Below are 26,892 nucleotides of genomic sequence, written 5' to 3' on the forward strand. Positions count from 1 at the left end.
AAAAAAAAAAAAAAAAAGCAGACAAACACTCATTGTACAATTTCTATGAAAAACATGGTTTCATGTATCTAGTTTGGAATTGCGAGGTCCTTGGGGACCCCCAGCTACCACCCCATCGCACGGCCATCCGAGTAGCACTGAAGAAGGAGAAGTGCTCACTAAGATTTAGACTGATTACTGAAGGTATTTAAGAGGAATTTGCAGACATAGAAAAAGTCAACAAGTGTCGCATTTATATTGTTGTTCCGTGTATCACTAAACTACTTGTGATTGTTGTGAAAACATGTGGAAAAATGCCGTGTCGATCTTTTCCGAAGAGCAGAACCCTTGTTTGTCCGTTATCAAGCACATCCGTCATAATAGTCGCTGAATTATTCACTGAAAAGATCATACATGCTACATGGTTGCTTAACTATTAAACTGCTGATTTAAAAGCAGTAAAAGTTCAAAATGTCTTCGGGTTGTCGTTAAAAACTAAACACCGTGTCACTCGGTGACAAATATTTCACGATTAGAAGTGTTTTTCGGCGCCTCTAATCAATCATGCATGCCGGAGAAATGGCAAGTATGTTAGGAAGAAAAAAAGCGGAATATGATACTTGACAGTTGAAGGGGAAAAAAAACATGTCTGAATGACATGTTTTCCTGGGAGTGATTAGACATTATTTTCAATATGGGTTAATGGCATTTTGCAGTGTCAGGCAACCAAGCACTAAGTAACATGGCCACGGGCAAGAGAAGGAAGTTGGCCACGTCGAATCAAACGACAACAGACAGCGGCTGCTAACTTATTCATACGAGACCGAGTGAAGATTTTTACCGACAGAATCCAATGCAGGTTACATTGCCGGAGATTAGAAAGAAGGTCCTGAAAGAGACTTTTTGAAAATTGGAGCCGACAGACATTTGAACGTATTTGCTGCAAAGAGAAACGATACATACGCGTGTAAAGAAAAGGCATCGTGGTTAATAAAGAGCCAAGCAAAAAGAGTTGAGAAAGCATTTTGAGAGTGACGCATTTTCGGTGGAAAGTGAGCAAGTCGATACCTACAAATACAGCTGCATCTGAACTCATTTGAATATGCGGGAATTTTATTTTTTTTTTCGAAAGAATTTTTTTACCTTTTCTACAATATTCAAATGTACTGAGATACGTCTGAATACAGAGTTGCCTTGAGATCCAAGTTCAGTTTTTTTACGAGACCATGCTCGTAATTCAAAACACCGTCAGTAAGGAAACTAGCACTACATGAAAATGTTCAATTCCATCTCATCAACACCGATACCACTAGTACTAGTACTTAGCCCAATGACGGATAATGCTGAACAAAGACCACTCCTTCAATGTGCTTTTTGCCTTCACTATCGGTAGCTAGTATCGGCATCCTTTATGAGTATCTGATACCTTCAAATATGGCCGGTATCCGCCTGATATTGATACCTGGTATGAGTCCAAGGCCATCCCTAATAATATCCTAATTAAATCCAATAAAAAGAATTAATCATTTGGTGCATCATGAGTCATTCCTTGTGGCTCTTTCTGCACATCTTGCCACCAGGGGGCAACACATCACGCTCTTGCAGTATACACAAACAAAGATGCATTTCGTAACTACTGTGATTCCGTAAACTGCAGTAATTATCAGTCTCTTGCACATGGAGGATAAAGAATATATGCCTGTGAGTGTTCTTATATTGTCCATCGACAAGTGTTGCTGCATCGTCTGTGTGCAAATACCAGTTTCTTAAAGCGTGAACACTGTTATTTGCTAACCTGTTTCTGGCTTTTTCCGTTATGCATTCACATTAAGATAGCAAACTGCAAGTTTTCACTTTTCACTGGTATCTCAAGGCACCTCTGTATTTACATAATATTACTCTACATATTTTAATGTACTAAGCAAATGTTTTCAAGTCAAATGTAATTCTAAAAGCCTTCCGCAAAAGGAGAGATATGTTTGCTTATACTACAGTATGATACAAAATGTAAAACTTTAGAAAATGTACATTCAACAAACTCCCCCAAAAAGTCGATTGCATAAGTTAATTGGAAAGCAGGCGGTAGAAGGGGTGCGTTATTTAAAGTTGGCGTAGTCTGAGAAGATGTCGACAAAATCCTGCACCACTCGGTAGCAGAAGTCGTACTGCTCCTGAAAAATAAACCAAAAATAAAAAATAAACAGCGCGTTAAGATGCGACGTGTTAACATGCGCTATGTAGACTCCACAAGCGGGTTTTGTTGTCTTTGCGTCTCATTTGCAAACATTACCACGGTCTGCACCATATGCGGCCGCTGCATGCGTAAACTCTTGACGGTCTGGAAGACATCGAGCAGGCCTTCCGCCTTCACACGCTCCAAAATGTTGCTGAGGGCGATGAAGGTCCCCGTCCGACCGGCACCGGCACTGAAAGTGGAAAACGGGAAACCGTGTCACACTCGGGGATGCTGTATAATGGAGTCAATATCACCGTTTGGTGCCTTTGAGACTTCTCCATTTCAGCCCCCAAATTTTGGATTTTCCCTTGAATTGTATTAAGTAGATGATAAAAATGCATATTGGTCCAAGTCACACTTTTTTTTTTTTTTAAGTATATGAACTGCAAGCAAATGTAAGTTGGAGTGAGTCATAGTGCACTGGCCTCTTGTTTTTTGCCCTAATTAAAAAAAAAAAGTTATATTAGGTATGTAATGAAAACCGATTTGAATTGGAAAAATCGGTTTTTACTTAAAGTGGTGCACAAACTAATGACTTGTCCTAAAGTAGCTCAAACTGGCCCAAAAAAATGATCAAAAAGTTCGAGTTGATGCCACTAATGATTTATTTTTCTTGGCAATTAAATTAACTCAAACAGTTCGGGCTTTGGAGAGCTAAAAAACCAACAGAAATTGGAAAAATATTTTTGTTAATGAAATAAAAACAAGTATGCTTTTTTTGAAAAAAAAAAAAAAAAAAAAAAAAAAAAGAACTAACTAACCGAATCGCTCCACTTTAAAATGACCCGCCCTTGAATTGTTGAATTATAACGCAGCCCATGTATCGGGGTACGTATTGAATCGTCTTTTATTGGAGGTATGCATACGCTTGTGAAACATTTAAGTCCCCGTTCGGCTGAATGTTGTTGTAATTAGTGCGAGCCCTTCGCTTGTTTCCCTTCAACGAGCCGGTCCCATTGGGGTAATCTTTCTTTTTCTTTAAAAAAAATAAATGAAAATATTCCAAAAGGCTTGTCTTTGCTGGGTGCTTGGGTTCCATGCGCCAAAGCAATTTTGATGGCTTCATTGCCTCATTTGCCAGCCGGTCGCTACATATTACGCAGAGCAGGGCCGGTGCATGTAAGACTGTCAAAAGTGTCTCTTAAATAATTCTTTCTCTTTCTTGGAAGTTGTCGGCTCTTCTTCTGTTTCATTTTTTTTTGTGTGTGTGTGTTGGTTCTCCGTTTTGAAGAAGCTGTCCAAATATGGCTGTCGTTGTTTTTTTTTTTGTCTTTTTTTTTTTTTTTTAAACCCATTTTGGGCCTTCTGGGCTTACTTTTCTTCCCTCGAGATGAATGTTTTGACAGAGGCATCGGTGGGTGTACCTGATTTTCCAAATAAAACTTGTTTCAGACTTGAAGGGTCAGTAAAATATTGTAGTTTCTTCTCAGACAATGAACAACCTCTTTACTGAGACAATTTGACATTTTCTGTCAGCCGCAAAAATATTTTCCCCTTCAGCCCACTGACTTCTGCATCTTTATCACACACATTTTTTCTGTTGTACTCTTTCTATTTTATTTCCAAAAATGTTTTTTTCTTTAGTTTGACTTATTTTTACACCGAAGAAACTGCTTAACTCAACATATAAACATTAGCATTTAAACAGCTGGCAACAAAAGTGAGCACACCCCCAAGTAAAAAAAAGTCCAAGCTGGGCCCAATTAGCCATTTTCTCTCTTCAGTGTCATGTGACTCATGAATGTTACATGGTATAAGTTGTGAATGGGGAGCAAGTGTTTTAAATTTGGTGTTATCGCTCATACTGGTCACTGGAGATTCAATATGGAACCTCACGGAAAAGACGCAGCGAAAGTGAGGCAACAGAAACAAGCAGTCTACTTTCGTGTCATTTCCTTCGTTCTTCTTTGAGATGCTGTCGAAAGTGACTTTGCATAACTAACCTTGAATCCTCTTATAAGTCAGTCAAGAACCAAAGAGCCTCTGTATCTTTTTGCACCATTTTGTTGTATCATAGTGAGGTGCGCGGGGTCCATTTTAAGCACCCACTTAAGTTACCAAATATGGCTCCTTATCCTTGAGCAAGTATGCCTTTCATCCATTTGAATGCATGGGTCGGCGAGAGGGAAGGTGACCCCTGCGTGGGCTAATGGTGCTAATAATCACCCCCTCCGCCCTCCACTTAAGGAAGGGCTAATCCGAACGCTAACACTAATCAGCGTGGAAGCTGAGTGTTTGACTGAGCCGATGTTTACTCGTGATGGCGGGACGGCGAGGGAGCGAGCGCCGGAGTGATGTGCAATTTGGACGAGTGCGGCGAGACGCCGGGGGATCGCCGAGGGTTAGCCCTGCTCCCGGGAGGTGGCGGGAGGAGGCACGGCTTTAAAAAGCCCCTCTTAGACAAGCGGTGATGAAGGCAAAGAGCGGAGTGATGACACCATTTCCTGTCGTTAGCTCATCTTATCAGATTAATCATAGTGGGGAGTCAGAGGATATTTCACTTTGAGAGGTTTTAATTGACTGCGAATGGGTGGATTGGATCGATCCCACCGGGCCGTCGCCGCTTTAGAATCACTTCACCTGAAGCTAGGTTCTGATCAAAGCATCCACTGAGAAGTCTTTATAAAGGATCACATAAGTGGTTTAGGCATAAGAACAGCGGCTCCACTGAGGCAACACAGGGACTTTCTTGTAACAGACATTCTAGAAAGGAAAAATGTATCGTTTAAAAGGAAAACGCCATCTAAACTCACCCCACAAGTCAGGTAAAAAGGCTTAGAAGCAGATTTGGTGGCGATAGCGAAGCGCCTCACCTGCAGTGCACGACGATGGGGCGGTTTCCAGACTGCTGCTGCTGCCTCTGCACCGAGGCGATGATGTCAATCATCCCTCGGCCCTCCGCCGGTATTCCGATCTCAGGCCATCCGTGGAAGTGGAAATGACGCACGTGTTGAGACTGGTTCTCCTGGTTGGGACACGGAGGAGCTGTTATTTCACTATTGCACTGTTAAAATAAATGCTCCATCATGCAAAACGGCATTATATCTTATTAGATTTGCTGCTTGTTTGTGTTCAAACATCTGTTACTTGAAGGGATTGAACATCGGCTCAATTTAATATTTGAGCAGCAATGAATGCCAATATTTAAATGCAGTAACGTAGTCAGCCTGTGTGGAGGTTTTTATTATTATTATATTTATTATGCTGTATTTAGAAGTTAAATACAATTGAACTGTACTTGGAAAATAAAATAGGTGGTGTAATTCAATTATTTCTACCACACTTTGAGAATCACTGCCTTACACCAAACAACCAAAACGAAAATTTAATTGCTGCCAAGAAGTATCCAGCTCGGACAAAATGGCAATCTCAAAGCGCAAAGAAAATTGTGATTATTATTTTAACTTTTATTGAAAGGCATTTTTTACTTCTTAATATTTTTATGTGCTGCTGGTCCACATTTTTAGCTCTGTAGTTTTAGTAATTTCAGGTTCAAAATGATTTATTCTATAATAACATTTTATCTGTTTCGTTGGTTCTATGAATGTACAAATATGTTTTTGTTTTAGCCTGTTATTTGAAGTTCACTTCAGGAGTGCTTTGAGTTTCGGCCGTCTTCGCGACTCACTTGATTGTGAGTTGTTAATGAACCTAATGCATGTTTTTGGAGTGTGGGAATCAGCCAGAGTAAAAATCTCACGTTTCCATATTGACACATGCAAACAACGGAATCTTGAGACTTATCAATGTCTTATTTTAAAAACAATCTTCCTTCACTAGAGATGGAACATAGATAATATTCATTTATATTATCAGAGAGTTATTAACCTAACAAAATGTTACTTATCGTAGTTGTATTTTGTGCTACGTACTGCTCTGCAGGTGAGCACCAAGTCTTTGAGAGTGAAGGTTTCTCCCTGTGAGTCTCCACTCAGCTCCACTGTGTAGTCTCCAAATGTCACACTGCCCTCTGATGGCCAATACTGGAAACACTTTTCCTGTTAAGGAACGGTTTGATATGCACTTTTCAACATGAGACCATGCGGAGGAAGAAAAAAACAAAACCAAGTACATCACACAAAGGAGGCAAACGTGTTGCAATAAGATAGTAGAAATCATGCGGCGTGCTGCACCTGCTCCCTCTCCTTTAGTTCAGTGAGCATAACGATCGAGTGGCACCTCCACTCCCACATCATCCTCCAGAAGTCCTCCGCCGTGTGAGACAGGGGGGCCTGGGTTGCGATGAAATAGTCCTTCTGCCTGTAGCCCTGGAGGGCACACCACAACACTCGGGGAATGATGTTTTGCATCGTTTCAGAAGGAGACGATGAGCTTTATATTTATACTTCTATGGGAAAATCTATAGAGGAGGTCGCGGCGGCGGCGGCGGCGGGGGGGTGCTTACGTCAATAAAGGAGGCATTGATGTAGTCGGTGAACTCCTGCCCTCGTTTCACTGAAAGTATGACTCGGTTGAAATCATCTGTGCCAGGGAAAAAAGGAGAACTTTTTCAAGCCAATAAAAGTAGGAAGAAGAGGAAAAGTGTCACTTGGGTCCAAAACAGAAAGATGTATTTTATGGCTAATACAGAGCGGGAATTCAACAAAAATGCACGTGCGTTCCGCCTCTATTTGTGAATCGAACTTTTAACGTTGTGGGGGTGGCTGGCTGAGGGTATTCTTTTTAAGTGGCCTGTGCATAGGAAGAAAATAATTTCTGCCTAGCAACAAGTGACTGCATGTGATATGACCAGGATAAAAATGATTTTGTTGACCCAGTCTTCCATTTTTGCAATTGTACTCATTCAGGTTAGGATGAGTTGACAGACCCAGATGAGTTTGGGCAAGAGGTGGCTTACATCCTGGATGCCAACATGCTTCATTCAAAGGTGACATGCGATGACATAATTAGCCGCACGTCCGTTGTACGGCATTGATACTGATCACCCGTCGCTTTGATGGGACTAGGATGTGATGTATTATGGAACCGCGGAGCGGTGAGGAATCAAAGTATTCCTTACACGGGATGATCTGAAGCACGCGGTTCTTCTTCATGTTGGCTGGGAGGTTCCCCGTTCTCATGTTCTCCTTCATTATGCGCACATTGGTCAGCTTCTGCCAAAGACATGCCAGCACATTGATGAGATGCTAAAACATAACCCAGACACTCTTACAGGGGGCAAGAAAATAAGTACGGTTAAGTACGGCCCTTTTCAGAGCAGCTGCTCTCCATAATCAAGAGTCCTGTCATTTTTCTTGCATTCATCTAAATATGGTACTTTTTACATTAAATACCACCTAAAAAAAAAAAAAAGTAGCACACCATGTACCACCAAAATTATCACCATTAAAATACACTAGTGTAGTATGCCTAAATGTTCATTAGAACAGGAATGTACATTTATATATTATCAAGCACTAACCTGTACTTAAATAATGACTCAGTTAAAATGCGTAAAAGTTAAATAACAATTCCAAAATTTTAAAAAACATGTCTAAGACAGTAAATGAAATGTTTTCAATATAAAAGTAATCACTACGTCAATCATCAAAATTTCACATTTCATTTAACAATTCATAAAATTCAATTAATTCTCATTACATTTTGAAAAAAAAGAACTAGTCATTCTTTTATCATCGGGCACATTTTGATTTCTTTAACTTTGCTATGAACGATCTGGCCCATCTGTTCATTTTAACAATCTAATGAGGCTCCTCAATGCAAAAGTTTGCACACCCCTGTTATATTGCCTCCATTTGCAAAACATCTGTGAGGCTTTGCTTCCAGTGTCTTTGAAAATGTAAATTTGCTTCTTCTTCCAACTCCTATGGAACATGTACACCGTGTTGAAGAATGTGGTTGCTTTTATTTTGAACCTTTATCTTCTCTCTTTCCATAATAATTATCTTCTGTTCCATGTTTGCGTTTAATAAAGCGATCCATCAATGTTTAAATACTGTTCATCTTTTTGCATCATCGCTCAGGCTTACCTAATGTTGTGACCCCAGAGTGTATTTCAAAAAGTGCTAAAACATTTACTGCCTCAAGTAAACAACAGCAACAACAAAGTTCTAATCAGCAGAGGGCTGAGGGCGGAGGAGCTATGAGTAAAACATGAGAACACCCCACCGAGCTCCCGTTAATTCTGCATGGCAGATGGAGCCGCCTTATAAAGCGTTGTTATTAATGTCGCCGCCGCTAAGAGCGCCACCCTGGGCCAGATCTCGGGGAAAATACCGCCATGTTGGGACGATTCATTACTGAAATGTTTCAAACGCGTTTCATACCCGGAACTCCTCCTCTAGGCCCAGTCTGTCGTGGGGGGCCCTGGTGTTGTGAAGCCCGTGCAGATGTCCCTCCAGAGAGCACACGTCCAGCTCCGTGTCTCCGTACAGGTAGTACTCCAAAAGAGCCTGGTAGATGAAGGAGTACTGCATCTGCGGACCAGCACAAAGGGAAACGAGGCCAGTGAGTTTCTTTTTTTTCCTCCCTTCCATTCCTCTTCTAGTATCACTGACAGTTTGTTTTGCTGTCTGTTTTTTTGGGGGGGGGGTTGTTGTTTCTCTCGCACCGCAACAACAACTGTCAGTGGGCAGGCACAGCGGGTCAGCAGGGGTCAAAGCTTACATCGGTTTGGATGAGTTGACAGCGCTGCTCTCGTATTCTGCTCACAAAGCCGAAGACGTCCACCCTCTGCTCCATGTGCATCATGTCGATCATGCTGTCAATGACAATGAACGTGCCCGTCCTCCCCACGCCCGCGCTACACACACACACACACACACACACGCACACGCACACACACACGCAGGAAGAAGACTTGTCAGACAACTTGTAAGACAGGTGGACAGAACATCCTGCAAGAACAACAACACATACAGTACTGTACAAAGGTCTTGGGTCACCAATAGACTTCTTATTGCTTCCACTTCAAAATATTTTAGCCATGTGAAACAATAACGAGGAATATGTGAGGATAAGCGCTTTGGATAATGGATGTTTAGGAAAAAAAAAAAAAAAAAAACAGTCAGAAAATTATTTATCTGTCTCCCCCAACGCCCCACAAGTGCAAGTCTTTGAATTTTGTTGTAGCTGCTGCAAGAGTTTTTTTTTTGTGTGTGTGTGTGTGTGTGTGCCCCTCTCTATGAGAACATAGCTTGGAATTGTTTTATTTCCACATCCTTCCTCCCTAAAAACAAACTACACTTCTGAAAACTCGGCGAGCTGATTCCCAAATAGAAGAAAAAGTACATATAATGGATTTTAGTGAGTATTGTCGTGTTTTGCATTGCAATGGCGCGCACACACCAAAGTGCCCCCGAAATCTCTACGCAGAAGAGTAGAAGCTGCCAACAATCGCGCTATTTTCTTCCATTTCCCATTAAAGGACTAAAATCCAGATGCCTGACTATTTTTATCTATATAAGGTATATTATTGCGTTGACGCGCTTGGTGGCGAATGACCATGTGCATGTATAAAAGCGCACCCCAGCACTAGATTTACAAGGGTCATTTCAGCAGATGGGTGCAGGAGCCTCGGGCGTTGAAAAACAACAGTAAGCACCTGTTGCAGCAGTCGGCTTGACCAGTCAAAGAAAGGTGCACGTACACACATAGAGGGCAGGAAAAATGTCCTCGTTACAGTATAATTAAACAAACCTATATTATCCCTTAAGGACCACAAAGCTCACTTTTTCTGTGTTCTGTTAAACAGAGTTCATAATTGCAACAATCTGCCACTCTTGCAAAAACAGATGACGCAAGGGAAAGAAGAAAAAAAAAAAAAAAGGCCTAATTGTGTTCTTCTTACCTGCAGTGCACCACGATGGGTCCGGCGTAAGACGGGTTGACAGCCTTGACCTTCTTGAGGAATTTCAGCATGCCTATGGGCGAGAAAGGCACCCCGAAGTCTGGCCAGCTGGTAAAGTGGAGCTGAGTGACCAGGCACGGGGCCCGGGGTCCATCACTGCCCTGCTGTGAAGAACAGACGGGCCCAGTTAATGCCTGCACGTGAGTAATGTTCACTGTGAGCACACACGCAAGCGCGCGCACGCACACACAAGACAGGCAGTTAGATGAGTCGTGACTCTTCTTTGTTCCGCAGTCATCTTTACTTATTGAAAGGAATGCAAATGTCATTAATCTGCTGCTGTTTCTCATTAAAAAAAATACAAAAGTTCATGTGTTTTAAAAGAAAATTCAGCACATTATAGTATAGTAAAAAAAAAAACCCAATGAAAATAAATTGAATGTCAATAAATTTGAACTGGGAGTGGCAATAAACAACTTGAAGGTTATTTTTCTGGAAGAATTGTTCACTTTCCTTGTCTTTCTTGTTTTGTACCCAGTTGAGTTCATTGCAACTATATTGTGTTTGAGGCTCAAATTTTTGCTTCCAGGTCAAAGCATTCCGAAAAGTGGGAAAATTGGAGGCCCTGTGAAAGAGGCTACACAACAAAAGAGTGGTAACAACAATGATTTTTTTGCGTTTCTTCGTCCTTGCATCATGTCAACGTAAGTCGGGTAATACATAACTGAAATAAACACCTTGTAGTCTTATTAATTGTTTTTTATTGTTAGTCATGCTCAGAATATTTTATAAAATAATAATTTGAACTGCCAGTAGGGTGATTATTCAGATTATCCTTTTGCTCCATATACTCTGCCTAGCAACACGTGACTGTTTTTTTTTTTTTTTTTAAACAAAAACTTGAATCTATTTGACAGAATGAATAAAATTTTTATTGTCATTGCACTAGTCGAGTACAAGGAAATTGTAAATCCCTTTTTTCAGTGCAAATCAGACATTTACAACAACCTCATTGGAATTGACAAAAAAAAAAAAAAGCACGTTAGAAAGTACTGTCGCCTTTCTAATAGGAGAATACCAAATAGCAACATTTTTCCATATAATTCACTTTATCATATATTGTCATTTCCCTTTGGCTTAATCTCTCAAAAGGTTCCTTGACTCACCCATGGTGAGCGTGTCAGAGCGTTAACAGTGTTCACCAAGTCAGAGAGGCTACGTAAAGTCTAGCTGCAGGGTTCCACTATCAAACAGAGGCGAGACAAAAAGCCTGTTGTCCCTCCTCGACTTTGCCAAAGTGAAAAGGCTGCGCAGCAAACCGACGACTGCCAGGAAGAAGCTCTCCCACACAATGTATATTGATTCTGCGAGTACATTAAACACATTAGTATATTGATATTATTTTTTTAATCTTGCATACAACCTCTTTTAATATCCTAGATTGTTTTTCAGCCGCAGTTTTCCCTTATTTATTCTATTTTCTATCCTATTACCGTGTACTAAACTGTTTGAAAGCCCCTTCAGGGAGCATTACTTTTTACGTCTTCTCCATGCAGCTTTATTAGATGCTTAATTTTTAATAAGAGATTGCGATTAAAATGATGTATTTTTAATGTCATTTGATAACTACAGTTGGCTCAAATATGAAACCATTTTACTGTGTGCCTAATTAGAGACAATGCTCCCTTAAAAACATTGCTGGGAAGGCCTGCTGCAAGAGTAATTAAATTTTAGTGGGGCGCTCCGGAAAATCCATACATGGCACATTTTTAATAAAGCAACAGTTTTTCCAAGGGTTTAATGAAAAGAAATGATATGTGGATGTATAGATTTGACTCACATACTGAACGCAGAATTTCCGAATGGTGTAGTCCACCAGAACGGTGACGTCCTCCATGGCCACCCTGATGTTGCCGTACATCCAGCAGCCTTTTTCTGGCCAGTACTGGAAGCATTTGTCCTGATAACACCGGAATTCCATAATTAATTGCAATCGTTGGGAAAAATAGTCCTTAAATGTTGTGCTTTCAATCCTGTGAAGCACATTGAGTTATCTTTTGCAAGCAGCCTTCTTACCTTGCCTGTGCAAAGAAATATTGAACAAAAATATAAATGCATAACTTTGATCTCAGATTTTCTATTTCTCTGTTCACCAGACTGTCTGAATTTTGTTCGTGAACACTTCTCCTTTGCCGAGATAATACATCCACTTTATGGGTGTGGCATATCGAGACGCTGATTAGACAGCAGGATTTTTTGCACATTACTTTGTCCTTTAGGACTTGTTTATCTTTACCTTAACTGAGAAGAGAAAATCTGTATGATTTTTTTGCCTTTTTTGGCGGATGGTATTTGAATGTCTTATGTTGTAATGTCTAATGTGTTAATGTGTATTAAAAACATCATCTGATTTTAGCCGATTATGAATCAACAAATAGGTCAATCAAACCAGCCGGTCAAGCCCGCTTCTGAATACGTAGAAAGTTTCATGAAAAAACAGGAGTACAAACAAAAGTGTTGCGTTTAGATTTTTCTTGCGTGTAACCAGGGATTCAAAGGCACTTGACTTTGCGCGCCCCTGTCAGTCAATACGATGTGCACAAGCCGAGCTTCAACTCATTAACAAGCCTTTCAGACTAATTATCATCAAGTCTCTCAGGGTCTTATCAACAATTATTGCATCATTGATTCCCCGACGCTTCTTCTCCTTCTTGTGCTGTATCAAACCTGCTGCTGAGCTCTCGATTGATCAGCCCTTTGAGGATCGGCTCATGCAAAAGTCATCTGCTAGGTGACAATGGGATGAGATTGTCATCTGAGAGACGGGGTCAAATAAATTACAAGGTGGTGACATTGGGTCAGGGAGAGAATACGCGGGAAGGTTTTTGTGTGGTGTAGCTACATACTGTATATTAGGATGCTTTGCTGTTAAGGTACATTTAACTTAAACATATTTGTATTTTTTCTTGAAGTAGTGTTTGTTTTTGGGTATAGTTTGTATTTGCATCACATTTTAAGTGAATCTTCACACAATTTTTTTTTTCCTTTTTCAATATTTAAGCAGAGTGTTAATGTTCATGTTGTGCATCATGTTAAAGTTTATTTTTTTTACATTGCAGTGAAAAACATACCTCTTTCCTTTCTTTTAGATTGGTCAGCATCACTATCGTTGCTGTCTTCTGCTCGCAAATCATCCGCCAGAAGTCGGCTACCGTCTCCAACTTTGGACCTGAAGCAGAAAAAAAATTGCGTCTATTGAATGTTCATCAGCGATTGGATGGATCAGTCCATCTTCTGATCGGATTTTTTTTTTTTTCCGCAGATCAGTCATTGGTGATCGATGCTTATACAGTATATTACCTTGAGCAGCGATGAATTTCTTCTTTTGCTTAAACCCCTGTGCAAAAGATCAGACTATTGGTATTAACATCAACTTGCAACCTCAACACCCCATTTTGAAGCCGCTATGCAATTGCGACTCACATCTATGTAAGATGCGTTGACGTAGTCTGAACACGCATGACCGATGTGACTGCTCAGAACCACTCTGGAATGGTCATCTGCAAGCGAGAGAGAGTGGAAATAAATTACATGTCAATAAAGGCAGTCTTGTCGTCAGTTTTGGGGGGCTCACTCACAGGGTAAAATGTTGGGGTATCTGTTTTTGTCTCTGTTGTGCTCCTTGCTGGCCTCCTCAAAGGACCCGTGGTGGTAGTAACACGGCAGCGACTATAACGACAAAACCTCATGAGAGCGGAAAAAAAAGACAGAACAACGCTGGCCCTCGTACGTTTTTAGTGCTATTTTCAGTATTTGGGCAATGGCCAGCGGGACAAAAGGTTAGCGTCCGGTGCGTTTGCGCAGATAAACCCACATTGAACTCCTCTCGGAAGAGCTTGCCGTCGTCGGCCGAGCGCACGCGGTACTCCTCCTCCAGCGCGTCCAGCGGGATGGGGAAGTACCTCTTGGAGGGCGAGGGGGATCTGGGGAGGAGGACCACTCTTTGCTCTCCTGTGTTTCAAAAAGGAATATATGGCGGTCAGAAGGCTAACGATTCCCAGTAGGCACCATTACGAGCCGGCGTTGCACCTGCAACAACAAGCCGGGCGGCCATTAAGATTTCCCACTTCTGCCGATTCATGACAGAAATGATTTCTCCAACTCGTAAAACAGAGCGTCGCCTCGGACCGCGTGGAACTGCCTCGGCTCAAAATGCGGCCTTTCCGTTTATTTATATATATATATATATTTTTTTTTTTTTTTTTTTTTTTTCCCCTCTTAAAATGAAAGTTTATAAGGCTCCCGACGTGCTGGGAAAGCTAAGAGGTCTCCACAAACTTCCAGGTTAGCTCAGACTATACACGGGGAATTGTTTCAACGCCATAAAGAATGTAAATGCATGAATCAAATATCGATATTAAAAAAGAAAATAATAAAAAAAGCAGCAAAGCATTACGTTTTCATGGAGTGGTGATTGCGTTGAGTACCTTGTTCCTCCAGGAAGCCATTTGGAAGCTTTTTATCCACTGAGGTAACCAGAGCTTTCCTGTGGTTCTTGAACCTTTAAAAGGAAAGGAAAGAAAAGCAATAGTGAGATAAAGTTAAATACTGTATGTGATTTTAAAATTTAAAAAACAAACAAACATAAAATGTGCCGAAGTAGGCCAATCATAAAACGTCACCATATGTATTATCCACCATGTGAGCGAGACAAAAAGTTGTTTTTATGTTTTTAATTAATTTTTTTTTTAACTGATTTTGTTTTTGTTATTTAAGAATTGCAGTGATCACTTCTAATTTTAATATAAATGTAATGAATATGTTGCATTTTTATGTGGAGGGAGAATATATGAAACGTAGCTATTGATGTGAGCTTGACTATTTATTGTTCTATGTATTGTTAAATTTAATGAAAAATAATGAACGTGAATTTATCATTCAGTTGTATAAAAAAAAATGTAATAAAGACGTACTGAAAATCGAGGCTCATTGTTTGCTTTGTGTGTGCTTTGGCGTGTTTCAAATTCCCAAAACCTCACCTGAGGCAGTAGATGGTCAGCAAGACGACAAAGATGAGCACAAGGGACAAGATCAACGTGGAGGGCAGCACATGGGCACCCTGGTGGGTGGGGTTCCCTGGGCAGAGAACACAATACGGGGATGCACTTTTCAAAATTAAAAAAAAAAATGTTGCCATGTAGAGTCACTTTAATATTCCTTACCTGCCGTTTGGTTGTCATGAGATGAAACGTTCACGACTGCAGAGATCCCGATCAGAAACAACACCATCGTCTCTGTGGGAAGAAACGAGAAGGAGTGCCTGCAATTACACACTACGTCCACTTGAGGGCGTCGAATCAATATGCAATGGAAATGAAGCCTCGAGAATTCCCTGTTTCTGACTGAATGAGCTTAATCCATCCATAATTTAGAACTCTTCACACATTCTCACCGAAGGACAACTATATGCATTTTCTTTTAAAACAGACAACCAGTGCTTATGTTGAATATATATATCAAAACAGAAGTTTTCAAACGTTTTTTGATCGTACACATTTTGTATACTTAACCACATACTGGAAGTTAATTCCTTTTAACGATCCATCCATCCAATTTCTATACCTAAAAGGGAGCTGATCTCAAGGTACACCCTGGATGGGTTTATAGCCATTTGCAGGGTACCTATTAATAATCACAATTCCCAAAGGCTAAGATTTTCTTCCCCTTGGTATCCTCAATTACAAGTTGATTTGGTTCAGAATAACTAATATAAAATTCAAATTGCAAAGCTGCTGCAGAGAAAACAAAATCTGTGTGCTTTTGTTGTCCAGCAATCCTGCCCTTGTGATATTCCTCATTAAGGACAGTGATGACTTGAGGACAGCGGAGGAGTGTCCAAACCCACATATGCGCAGTTATCTAGGTTATAATCTTGACCAGATGGTGTTTTCCTCTCACGGGCTGAGTCCTATTTATTCCTGCCTGCCACACTCCTTTTCCCCGCTGCTTCCCTGACATCACTTGCTCAAAAGCACCATTCTCACTTGTCCTGTTTCTTTTTCGATGTTGGGAGCCGTTAGTGCGGCTTTATTTATTTGGGGCTTTCTTAAAGGGGAACCGACACGCCAAGATCCTCGACAATGATACAAGAATTAAATAGTTTCTTTGACTTTTTTTTTTTTTTACTCCAACTGAGCAGAGCTGCAGAATAAATTGGGCCCCAATCTACCTAAATGGCATCTCGGCATCCTAATTCATCCTCAGTTTTAGGACCCCCTTCTTGTTAGAGAAGGATAAAATCACTCATTGTGCCAATTTACTTCTTCTGGGTCATCCAGGGGCCTAATTTGTGATGTTTGAGAGAGCGCTTTACCCAGAAGCCTGAGGGGCTTTCACATAAACGCACTTGCGGGCCCCTTACAAGAAAATCAGCCGCATGTCAAAGTGTTATCGTACGACAAACGAGGACAGAGCGGGGGCGCGGGAGTGCCACTGTTAGAAGGCACTGATGCAGAGAAGAGTGCACGCTGACACACATTGTGTTTGCTGAAAGAGCTACTTTGTATAAGCATAGCCGGGCTTGCAGTAGAGGAGAAAAGTCTACACACCCCTCCAAGGCCAAGTTTTGGGGATGGAAATGTGACCAACATAAATAAACCTTTTCCACCATTAACATGACCTTTTATCTGTGAGTCTTTATTGAAAACCAAACAACTGAGTGTGAAGGTCCTCTTAATAACCATGTTGTGGTCCCATGAAACCGAGAAACTTTCGGGCCATAATTCCAAAACTGGTTTTAGACAGGGTGGAGAGATTTAACCTTCTGCAAGAATGTAGGAAAAGCCTCCTAGAACAGCTGACATGGATTTGGAAATAAAGACATTTAAATGGTGGCGGGTATGTGCCAACTCCCATTTAACACGCGGGAAAATGTGACTGGTTAATTGTGAAAATGAGGGTGTGCACACTTTTGCAAACACATAATTGCACTTGATTATTTTGTAGCTACGCTCTCAAAAGGTTTAAAACACTGCTTTTAGTTGTACAGGTTAATGGTCATATGAACGATTTATTTAGAATCATTTCATCAAACTGCCATTTAAATTGGGGTGTGTAGGCTTTTAATGTTTAATCAATGAATCTGAAAAAAAATCCATCCATTTAATTTAATTTCCATCACTTAAAAAAGGGGATATTATTTCAAATTGACAATGTGGAAAATGCATAAATGTTAATAATAATTCTATGGGTTTGGTCCGTAATAAATCAGAAAGTTGGCAGAGATTTTGATCATTGGTTTTCAAAATAAAAGCATTTGTTTGGAAATGTCTTATGTTGAAAATCTTTTATTACGACTTAAAAATTCTGTGGAGGATTTATTGTTGACAGGCAGAAATTTTGAGGATTTGGACAGTTTTAATTTAATGTCTTTAAATGATTAAGCGATCAAAATAATTATCAACTTAAATTGATTAATTGTTGCACCTCAATTATGATAATTCTGACAAATTAATCTGCAAGGCGCTGAGATTTATCAAAAGAATCAGCAAATCATAGCACATTTATCCCGGTGAAAATATACTTGTTGCACTTGAAAAAAATTCACTGAATAGAATGTTCTGGACAGTTAAAAAAAACAAAAACAAAATGTGTGGAGAATCACGTCATAGTTCGATCACTTATTAATAATGCATAGCAGGCGAGTCCCCCACCTCACCCTTGGCTTACATACTCCAGATTCAAGTCAAGAAAAGGCCCACCCTGCATGATTCGAAACCTCACACGCCCATTGTGCATGACATTACAAGGCATGACATCACATGTTCTCATCTTGCATGTATGCATGCTTGCAGATGTGTCCCACAGCCCAAGGCCACGTGTCAGGGCGTGGGTGGGTTCCCTCCCTTAGCGCTAACAAGCTGGCTGCGTCGGCATTTGAACCACAAACGGCCCGCATGTGCGCAGGGGCACTCGGTGACCCAACACGCGTCAGCATACATGCGAGTCACCGCACCGCCGTTGACAGTATGTATGATGGAAAGGAGAGAATGGAAATGTGGTCTTGGAAGATGTCAGAATGTGGCCTCATTAATTTATCAGAAACATAAATATTTTTCCATCTTCACTGTTACAGACTCCTTTTATGTCCAGAGACCGGAAATGTAATATTTATTCCCTGAATCAACATTATTGGTCATTCTTTATTTTCACGCATTGCTAATAAATTTGAAGTGTTCAAAATAGCTTGAGAGAAATCTATTAACGCTCTTGGACACTTGGAAAAAGCCTGAGAAGTGTCATAAAGCTCCACCTCTGTCGCACTACGCGGGAGCCTTGTGGCATTATGTTGCCTAAGGACTGAAATTCTTGCTTATTTTTTATGTATTTATTTTTTTTACGCAATAATGAGTGAACATTGATTAGATACATTTGGGTAAGCTTGTTTTGATAAAAATGGATAGTCCCAAGTTGCGTATATCCAGATTCATTACCATTTATGACACTGCTTATCCCATTTTTTCATTTTATTTATTGCATCACTTATGGATCTTAGAAGTTTGGAAATAGAGTTTGGGAAGATGATGTAAGCACAGTTGTTTGCACTTCGTTCTTCGCTCGGTCGGTATGAGCGCAGACTTTGATGTGGACGGCTGGCGGCAGCGAAGCATCCTTCCTTTTTTAATCATAGACAGCGGAATAAATTTGTGTGGATTATTTATTTTTTTTGTATCTTATTAAATTAGCGATTGTGCTCAAGTAAAATGACATTTTGGAGATTTCCTGCAAGGATTCCGCCTGACAGTGAGAATTCTAAGGATATTTTTAGTTTAAATTGGTTGTAAAAACTTCATTGAGTATTTTTTTTAAACTGTGTGCAGGCTGTTCTGCCTATAGGAGACGAGCTTTAAAAAAAAAAAAAAAAATTTGATGGTGTTGGCCATCGTTGAGAATTAATGCAATTACTTCCACGCTGCGGTACCATCTTGGCATGAAACGACTCCTGTGAATTAAATTAGGCAGAAGCGTCCCATCCGAGTATGATGCAACGCTAACAATGAAGCGGTGGCAAGCTGCTCCAAGCTTGGGGCTAATTCTTCCTGCGCCACTCAAGACAAGCAGATGAGCTCCGCCTTTATTACATCTTCAACAGACATTGAGGTCAAAACCACTTCCTGTTTAATCCATTCAAAAGGCGAGAGGTTTGGTTTTTTTTTTCCCCTTACACGCACACACACGCACAAACACACACACACACAACTCTCAGAACAGAAGCCCAAAGCTCATTATTGCAAAAAAAAAAAAAAAAAAATCATTTGCGTGCAGATTTGCTGTATATCTTTATGCAAACACCAGTGGAAAAAGTCTTAATATTTAAAATCAAGCATGATGAAATTGACTCCATGCTGACCTCCGGACCTCATTTAAACAGCTCTTATAAATAATGGAGCTATAGAAAAGAAAGAAAGAGAAAAAAACCATAATGATGTCATTTACACATAAGACACATGCTGATACAAGCTACTCATTATTCTAATGTATGCTGCGGAATTTAAATATCATGAATAAAGTTAAATATTGATTTAAATCAATGTCAGGGAACTTTAGTCATCCTTAAAATTTGCATGAAAGGTGTTGTTTGTCATCCTGCACTAAGCATGTTTAACCTTAAACATGTTGTGCCTCATTACAGAGGGGATAGAACACTTTTTTTAAGAAATTTTCAACGCCTCAATATGCATTGCTATGGTTCATCAAGCGAGGATGCAAAATAGGATAAATTATATATAATCAGTATTCTCTACTTCAGTTTTTTTTCACGCTAATTTAGCCCACGATTCAACGACTGGCTCATGTTCTACTGCTATATACGTTAATCCTGCATACATGTCACGTAATCCACTTTCATTTTTATTATTTTTTTTCCCTGAAAGCTGCCTGCTAAAGTAATATGATGTTTACACCTTCTACAGCGGCGCCGCATAGAAAAGCCGCTGGAATAGTTCACAGTCGCTGCTCAAAATGTGCAAATTAGAAACAGAAAAAACAGCGTGCCAGAATTTTTACGCCGCAAATGTGTTGCTTTGCTGAAAGGTTAAACGAAATAAATCCCAACGCAAATCCTGATTACCGAGGCTAAAAGGTGCAATGAGCCTGTAAGGTTTTATGGACTACTTAGGAGGAAGTACTTTATGTGAAATTGCGTCTAATCACACCTGGAGCCAGATACTGTGTCAGCCCTTCTTGACTTATGAATAACGCAATCTGGATGCAATGTTATGCCCTTTCATTAAGAAGCCATTAAGTGCATATTAAGCGCGTGTTGCCAGCGCAGTAAAACAATTCACGCCGAGGTCGTAATCAGCAGACATGGCAAACATTTTAATTCCAATACGCCAGCATGATGGAGTCAGACTTGCGCTAATGACATTCACACTCACCACAAGAAAATCTAATAAGATCCAGTAGGAGTGTTTAAGGAATTAAGTGAACAATATGTTTATTAGTATGGTGGTGTCGAAGAGATACAATGCATCAAGATGTAAGATGTTGCTCCTGGGGGGCAGCTAAATAATATATTCAATTTGTGAATAAGGGACTATTACTACATATGCAAATTAGGTGGTTAATACAAATTAGTTTTGCCATATGAATAAAGTTGTATTGTATATTGATTTTATGGAGACAAAAATGATTAAATCAGTTCCAAAGCCGTACTACTTGTTTTGAGGCGTCTAATTGGTTGATTGCGTTGCATGACTGCACATTTGATTGTTAATAAAACAACAATTGTTCATGTTAGTCATAATCTAGCAGTTCATTTTCATCTATATTTTACGTTTCAAAATCGACAAATTCATTTTTTTCCAGATTTATGAGTCAGATGGTCAACAAGTGTTCAGTTTACACAAAAGGGAATATTCACAATGTATTTAATGCTAATCACGATATATCGTGAGTCTTAACTATTGGAAATGTAAAGCTGGGCCATCTGTTGCATTGGAGATGAATTCAAGCCAAACTTAGACGAAAGTTACGGGTGTAAAGAGAGACAGACGGATTTTTCCATACACTTACTTTGAAAAGGTTGCTCAACGAGTCATTAGAGAAATCAAAAATAATTTGCGCGCTTTGCAAAGCCAAATTTAAATACGATATTAGTTGTAGGTCTGGCGTATCGTTCAGCATTTGTATTTTCCAGGAAAAGAATCATATTTGTTCATTTATCTATTTTTTACTTCACACCAATTCCAAGATTTTCCTCAAGTAAATATGAATACAAGCTTCATAGAAAACTGTAGTTGAAAAATGTGAGTAATCGCGATCAATTATATATGATATAATGTCTCTTCTCTGTGTCTGTGCGCGCGTAAACAAATAACAAAGCATTGTGTTGTGAAATAGTTGGCCAATTAGAACCTAAAACATACCCGCAATCATAATTTTCCTCGTCAAAACTGCCTTTATGAGAAATCTATAACTTGAACTGGAGTTGAGCACGACTACCGCCACACAGTGTGCAGCGATCAATATCTCCTCACAAACAAGTGGCTGCCTCTTCATAAAGAGATTCTTCTTCTCATTTCGTCAAGGCGAGAGAGAACAAAGATGTGTTTTAAAAAAAAACAAAAAAACTGTAGAACAAGCATGCCAGTGAAGTGTGGCAGCAGGGAGAGGGGATGAGAGGAGATGTGAAGGGATCAATGTCTTGATTTTTGGTTCGCACATAAGTGGCTATATGAAAGACATCGTTGGTTGAGGGGGAAAAAAGAGAAATGGGAGAAAACCTGACGCCGTTTAACACAGCAGAGAAGCTTCACCACAACAAAATAAACTTCACGAGACATGACGCATCACTACAACTAACCCGGTGATAGTGTTTATCCGCTGTCTGATGCACTCGTCAATTATTCAAACGTTTCCGGAAACTTACATGTCCAAACAAAGCTGACGCAGTCCTGGTATCAGTGGAGCCGTCGGTCCATAGCAGCAAAGCGATCCAACTTTTCCCAAGGCTTATTGCTTTTTCTCTCGTTTCCTGACATAGCTCACATCCTTTCAGAGGAGCCGGTTCCGGTTGCAGCGAAGAGACGGCCACAGTTTTAAGATGGGTCAGAACGTCAAATTGGGATCAAGGCACATGGGGTGGCGGAAACCTGGAAAATGATTCGCAGTGATTAACACAAGTTCATCAAAATAAAATGGCCAAGTTATTTTTTAGTACAGAGCAACAATTGCATTTCATCCCAAATCACTCACGTAGGACATATTTGGTCACTCAAAATCGACGTCACACACCTTAAAGACAAGCACCATGTGATTTATCCCAGGCGATCCGTAAAAAGAGGCTCTGAAAACAGTGGGAAAGTCATATTGGAGTAAATAAAAGTAGATTGTCATGTCATAATGATTAGAAGTGTTGAAAAAGTAACTAAAGTAAAAATAAAACACTAAGACTTAATGAACTGCAATCATTTTTGGAGGTGACAATTTTCAATTTCCACATATAAGTGCTCATAGAGCAGGGGTGGGAAAACTTTTTGGTAACCTCACCTCATCAGAGAAAAAAAATACATTTAATTTGAAATGAAAGTGAACAAAAGCACAACAACAATAAATATGTCTTTGAAAAACCATAGTATTTAGAAAATAAAACATTAACAAGGTTTATTCATTGAATTTTTTTCAAGATCGGCGGGCCGGATTAAAACGTTTAACGGGACGCATGTGGCCCGGGGCCGTAGTTTGCTCACGCCTGTCATAGAGGATTATTATGGCACACACACAAAAGAAATCCAAACGAATAAAATTCACTGCAGTTTTCATGTAGCTCCCCCCCTCATAAAAAAATAATTCAATTAAAGAAAGATTTGACTGTCCAAGTATTTTATTACGTTTGAGTGTGAGAACATAGCCACACAAGGCGTTTTGTTCACATGGTGTTCCATAAATTTGGGAACATGTAATGGAAGGTGTAAGTCCAATATTTTTCTTTACCACGCCTCCAAAGCCAACAGAGAAAAAGTCTTTTTTCGTGCTTTTACAGAGTGAACAGGAAGCTGCCATAAAAATCTTTAAAAAGCGCATTTGTGTGAGTCAGGCCAGTCATACAGCTGTGATGCATTACATTGCTCCTTGAGCATGTATGAGACATATAGTGCTAGTGAGTGACTCATGAAGGTCGCAACGCAATCATGTTCCGGCCACAAAGCTCAAGTCAACTTTGCCCTGGCCGGCAAATACAAATCCGTTTAGCTGAGCCGTCAATCAAAAATGAAATGCACAGAAAAGGGGAAATTTAGCGGTGATCCATGACAAAGTATGAAGCAAGTTTTTAAAAAGAGCTTGAAAAGATTTGAATAATGAACAAATCTGATCGTATAATACAATTTGAAGGCTCGTGCTAAGGTTACTGCAACGGAAATGTGCAATGTGTGTATTATCATTTGGGACGAAACGCCTGAGCTGAATGATAATGGCAATAAAAAATGCATAAGCTCTAAGTTATTCATATTTCACTTCCCCAAAAAGTCCTGTGGGAGCCTCGGATGAAGCCATCTTTATATCGCATTCTCCTTCCAGGCTCGCACACTCGCTTGCATTAATGGCCGGGCGTGCGCGTATGGCGGGAGCGCACGCGTCCACTTCCTCACCCGTACGGCTCGGCCCACTGACTAAGAGTGCAAACATGCAGCTCATTAAAGTTTGATGGCGTCACACTCGCCGATTCAATCATTAATTTATGGGGAAAACAGGCAGCGTAGACGGCCGAGGGATAACCATTCGTTTCCTTCCAAGTGGTTCAATGACACTTTTAAAAAAATAAAATAAAATAAACATAGAGACTTGTTTGCCTTGTATTTCATCCACCATGTGATAAAACAACAGATGACAGTCTCAGTTGAACTGTTGAATCCGGGTCAAGGCACCAATTGAAAGGTTGTGAGCGAAATTCCACTCCGTACTTTTAACTTTATCTTCTTTTATACACTACACTAACAGTAACTTGCAGAAAACGACATACTATCAGTTCAACTATTGAATGGATGTCAAAAAAACCTCGAGAAACAGCCATGGAGCCTTATTCTGCCAGATGCGGAAGAAAGTCTAATGCGTCCAAAATGCTTCATAATGTCATAAAAAAAAAACCTTTAAAAAAAAAAAACAGGCATAATTGAGTCATCATGTGTAAACGAAAGCAGGCTGGTCTGGTGAGTATGTCACCCTTCTTTTTAAGAAGAGCAACTACCGCCAAGGGATATAGCTAAGAAAGGTTATTTCCATGCCTCCATTACAGAGGATGAGCACAGTAATCTCCTCGCTTCGGGTTGAAGGAGTCTGAAATGAGAAGCGATAACGAGAATGACACTCAGAAGTAGGCAGATCTCCGCCAAGGACGAACCATCCGAAATATTTTGGACTGATTTGCGTGACTGAAAAAAAAAACTAATCGGGTAATCGTGTCAAGTATGCGATGATGCTGTTCCACTCTAGTCCCGTTGGTGGCGGTAAAGTCGAGCGGCAGTGTGTGAACCTGCGAAAATAAATATTAGCTCCACAAACTGAAGTTAAAAATGACATAGCTAATTATGCTGTCATGCTAGAAATTGTGTCCCGAGTGTTACAAATTTGTAAAGACAGATTTTAATACAGCTCTTTTTTAATTAAGTCTCCTCTGTGGGTGTGTTTGTTCACCACTCTTATTATTGTACTGTAAGAAGACATAAAATGGCTAAGCCACTTACAGTATACATCAGATCAACGTGGACGTGTTTTGACATAATCAACATAATTTCCTGTCCACCCCCTGATAATAGGATCGTGTCATAATAAATGAAATGAGTCTTCTTATGTGGTCGTGCGTCTAACGTGAGCTCACGTATCTTCCCGAGGACTGTCAGGAAGTGGGCCATGCGGGGAGGGTCGAGATGTGCGATCTGACTCAATTTCTAATGTAGGCCGTCTAATCTGGGGACAGGAAATGAAGGTTACATCATTTGTTGTGAATGAGGTTAAGGGCAATTTATAATTCATGAATGATCATCCTCCCATCAGACCACAGTTTATGAGTAAAAGAGTGATTCTCAACCAGTGTGCCGTGGTACATTAGTGTGCTGTGAGAGATCATTCAGAAAAATATCCAATATCAAATATTGGGAGGGGGAGGGGGGTGAGGCAAACTTCTCTTTTCTACGTTTTACAAATTAACAACCTGCTCACGTGGAAAGGTTTGAAAACCTTACCATCCTACCTCACCAGATGAAGTTATCTATCTGTCTCTGCAGCATGTGGTTAGTATGCCTCCCTCTTGTGCTTTGAATCTGAATTGGGGGTGCTCAGGATTCCTCTAGCATTCCACAAGCATGCATATTATAAAGGCATAAAACTGTGAAATATATAGAAATAAACGTCATATTGATTTGTTTTTTTGTTGTAGTATTAATTTCTGTCCACATATTTGGTATTGGAGCAATCCAAAAGTAATTCAATGAATTCCAGTTACATTACCTTAATATTGCGCCACATTTATTTGATTACTAACTACATTTTTAAACAGGTAACTACTAACTGTATGTATGTAATAACAGTCAGATGCACCCTACAATTATATCGGCTTGCGGTGGGCATCATCTGACTTTTCATTTAAGGGCACCCGGCTTTGGTATTAGGTGCACCTAATCTAGTGGCCAGTCAAACCCCAAATCGTGTTGTTTCGCCACCTCCATCACATTGTTATGAATGCAGCCTGCAGGCCTCACTTGTGTACTACGGGTACCACTCAACACACACCCCAAAAGCCCCCACCCCACTTTTCCATTCCTGTCTAGACCAGTGCGCGTCCTGCACATACACAGCATACGCCCCCCTCATACGATATTGATTTGGTTTATTTACAACATTGTCGGCGATTCGCTTAGATTTGCTCCACTAACCTATTTCCTTCCACGCCGACATCTGAAGGAATGGCAGCGCGGATGACAACGTCCGCGGCGATGCGCACCTTGACGCTCGCGAATTCTATACTCGGAAATTGCTAGCGATGCGACGTGGAGCGATGGAGGACACGAAGGAGCAAAAAAAAAACAAAAAAAAAAAACAATCACAGCTCGCTTGTTTTGCAGTGATCACGTCGTCCGCGTCTTACCGTGCAACATGACCTCGCCTCACTCGGCTGGAGAGGATGATGGTGCTTCTGGTTCCCGTATGCACGCTCCGGATTCGTTTTTGATCCTTGGGAAAAGGGAGAGAAGAAGACAACCGATGTGAAATGTTGTCAGAACGTGCAACGGGTCATATTTTTTTTTTTTGCGTCAGATGTGAGTGTTAGGATGCGCCTGCTGCCTGAGCTTAGCCGCGTTATGACAGCCTGTGTGGAGCCAGAGGACCCCCCCCCCCTTCCTCCTCCCCTCAACCCCCCCATACTCATCTTCATACACCACCATCCGGCTAAAGGAGGACTCACTGAGTTGCTCACAACAGCATCATTGCGACATGCTAGTTCAAGTCTTTTTCTTTGACATTTTTTTATTTTTTTTGGAAGAGCAACTATAGGTCCATAAGTATTTGGACAATCATTTTGCTTTTACGCAAAACCTAAAAATGTTTTACAGTGAATTGATAGAAAACAAGTGACACAGTGGGTGACTGGTTAGAAATCCCTCGATGGCCTCACATTTCAGAGGTGCAGGGTTCGATTCTGGCTCCCGCTTTCCTGTTTGGAGTTTGCATGTACCTGCGAGGGTTTTCTCCGGGTACTCCGGTTTCCTCACACATTCCCAAAATATGCATGGTAGCTTGAGTGGACACTCTAAATTGGCCCTAGGTGTGATTGTGAGTGTGTATGGTTGTACCCTGCCGACTGCACGAA

The 26,892-nt window shown here is 40.4% G+C and overlaps 1 protein-coding gene across 2 annotated transcripts; it reads right to left on the minus strand.

Moving 5' to 3' along the window:
• LOC148330144 (receptor-type tyrosine-protein phosphatase epsilon-like) lies at positions 1-26,400 on the minus strand. Of its 2 annotated transcripts, none has more exons than XM_088304486.1 (22): positions 26,170-26,400; positions 22,323-22,374; positions 21,958-22,180; positions 15,248-15,319; positions 15,065-15,161; positions 14,513-14,586; positions 13,900-14,036; positions 13,664-13,754; positions 13,509-13,585; positions 13,386-13,422; positions 13,157-13,254; positions 11,866-11,985; positions 10,026-10,186; positions 8,843-8,978; positions 8,503-8,652; positions 7,236-7,329; positions 6,621-6,697; positions 6,349-6,483; positions 6,088-6,213; positions 5,029-5,180; positions 2,270-2,405; positions 1-2,150 (listed from the first exon to the last, which is right to left on the minus strand). In XM_088304486.1, exons 4-22 carry the CDS (start codon positions 15,312-15,314, stop codon positions 2,076-2,078), a joined length of 2,040 nt encoding a protein of 679 aa, XP_088160612.1. In that variant the 5' UTR covers positions 15,315-15,319; positions 21,958-22,180; positions 22,323-22,374; positions 26,170-26,400; the 3' UTR covers positions 1-2,075. The 2 variants fall into 2 exon arrangements, with proteins under 2 accessions (XP_088160612.1, XP_088160611.1); XM_088304485.1 differs by having other exon boundaries at positions 10,026-10,189.
• Positions 26,401-26,892: the final 492 nt, after the last annotated feature.

Source organism: Idiotropiscis lumnitzeri, chromosome 9 (genome assembly GCF_059441095.1).
Source record: "Idiotropiscis lumnitzeri isolate Australia: NSW breed Sydney's pygmy pipehorse chromosome 9, RoL_Ilum_1.0, whole genome shotgun sequence".
NCBI lineage: Eukaryota > Metazoa > Chordata > Actinopteri > Syngnathiformes > Syngnathidae > Idiotropiscis > Idiotropiscis lumnitzeri.

What these genes read in the sequence shown, in the direction of transcription:
- LOC148330144 (XM_088304485.1), bottom strand. Translation starts at nt 15,314, where the DNA reads ATGGTGTTGTTTCTGATCGGGATCTCTGCAGTCGTGAACGTTTCATCT. An exon ending in TCAATGCCTCCTTTATTGAC is followed by an intron (nt 6,484 to 6,620) that starts GTAAGCACCCCC and finishes TGTGCCCTCCAG; the next exon opens with GGCTACAGGCAGAAGGACTA. An exon ending in TGGTGCTCACCTGCAGAGCA is followed by an intron (nt 5,181 to 6,087) that starts GTACGTAGCACA and finishes TGTCCCAACCAG; the next exon opens with GAGAACCAGTCTCAACACGT.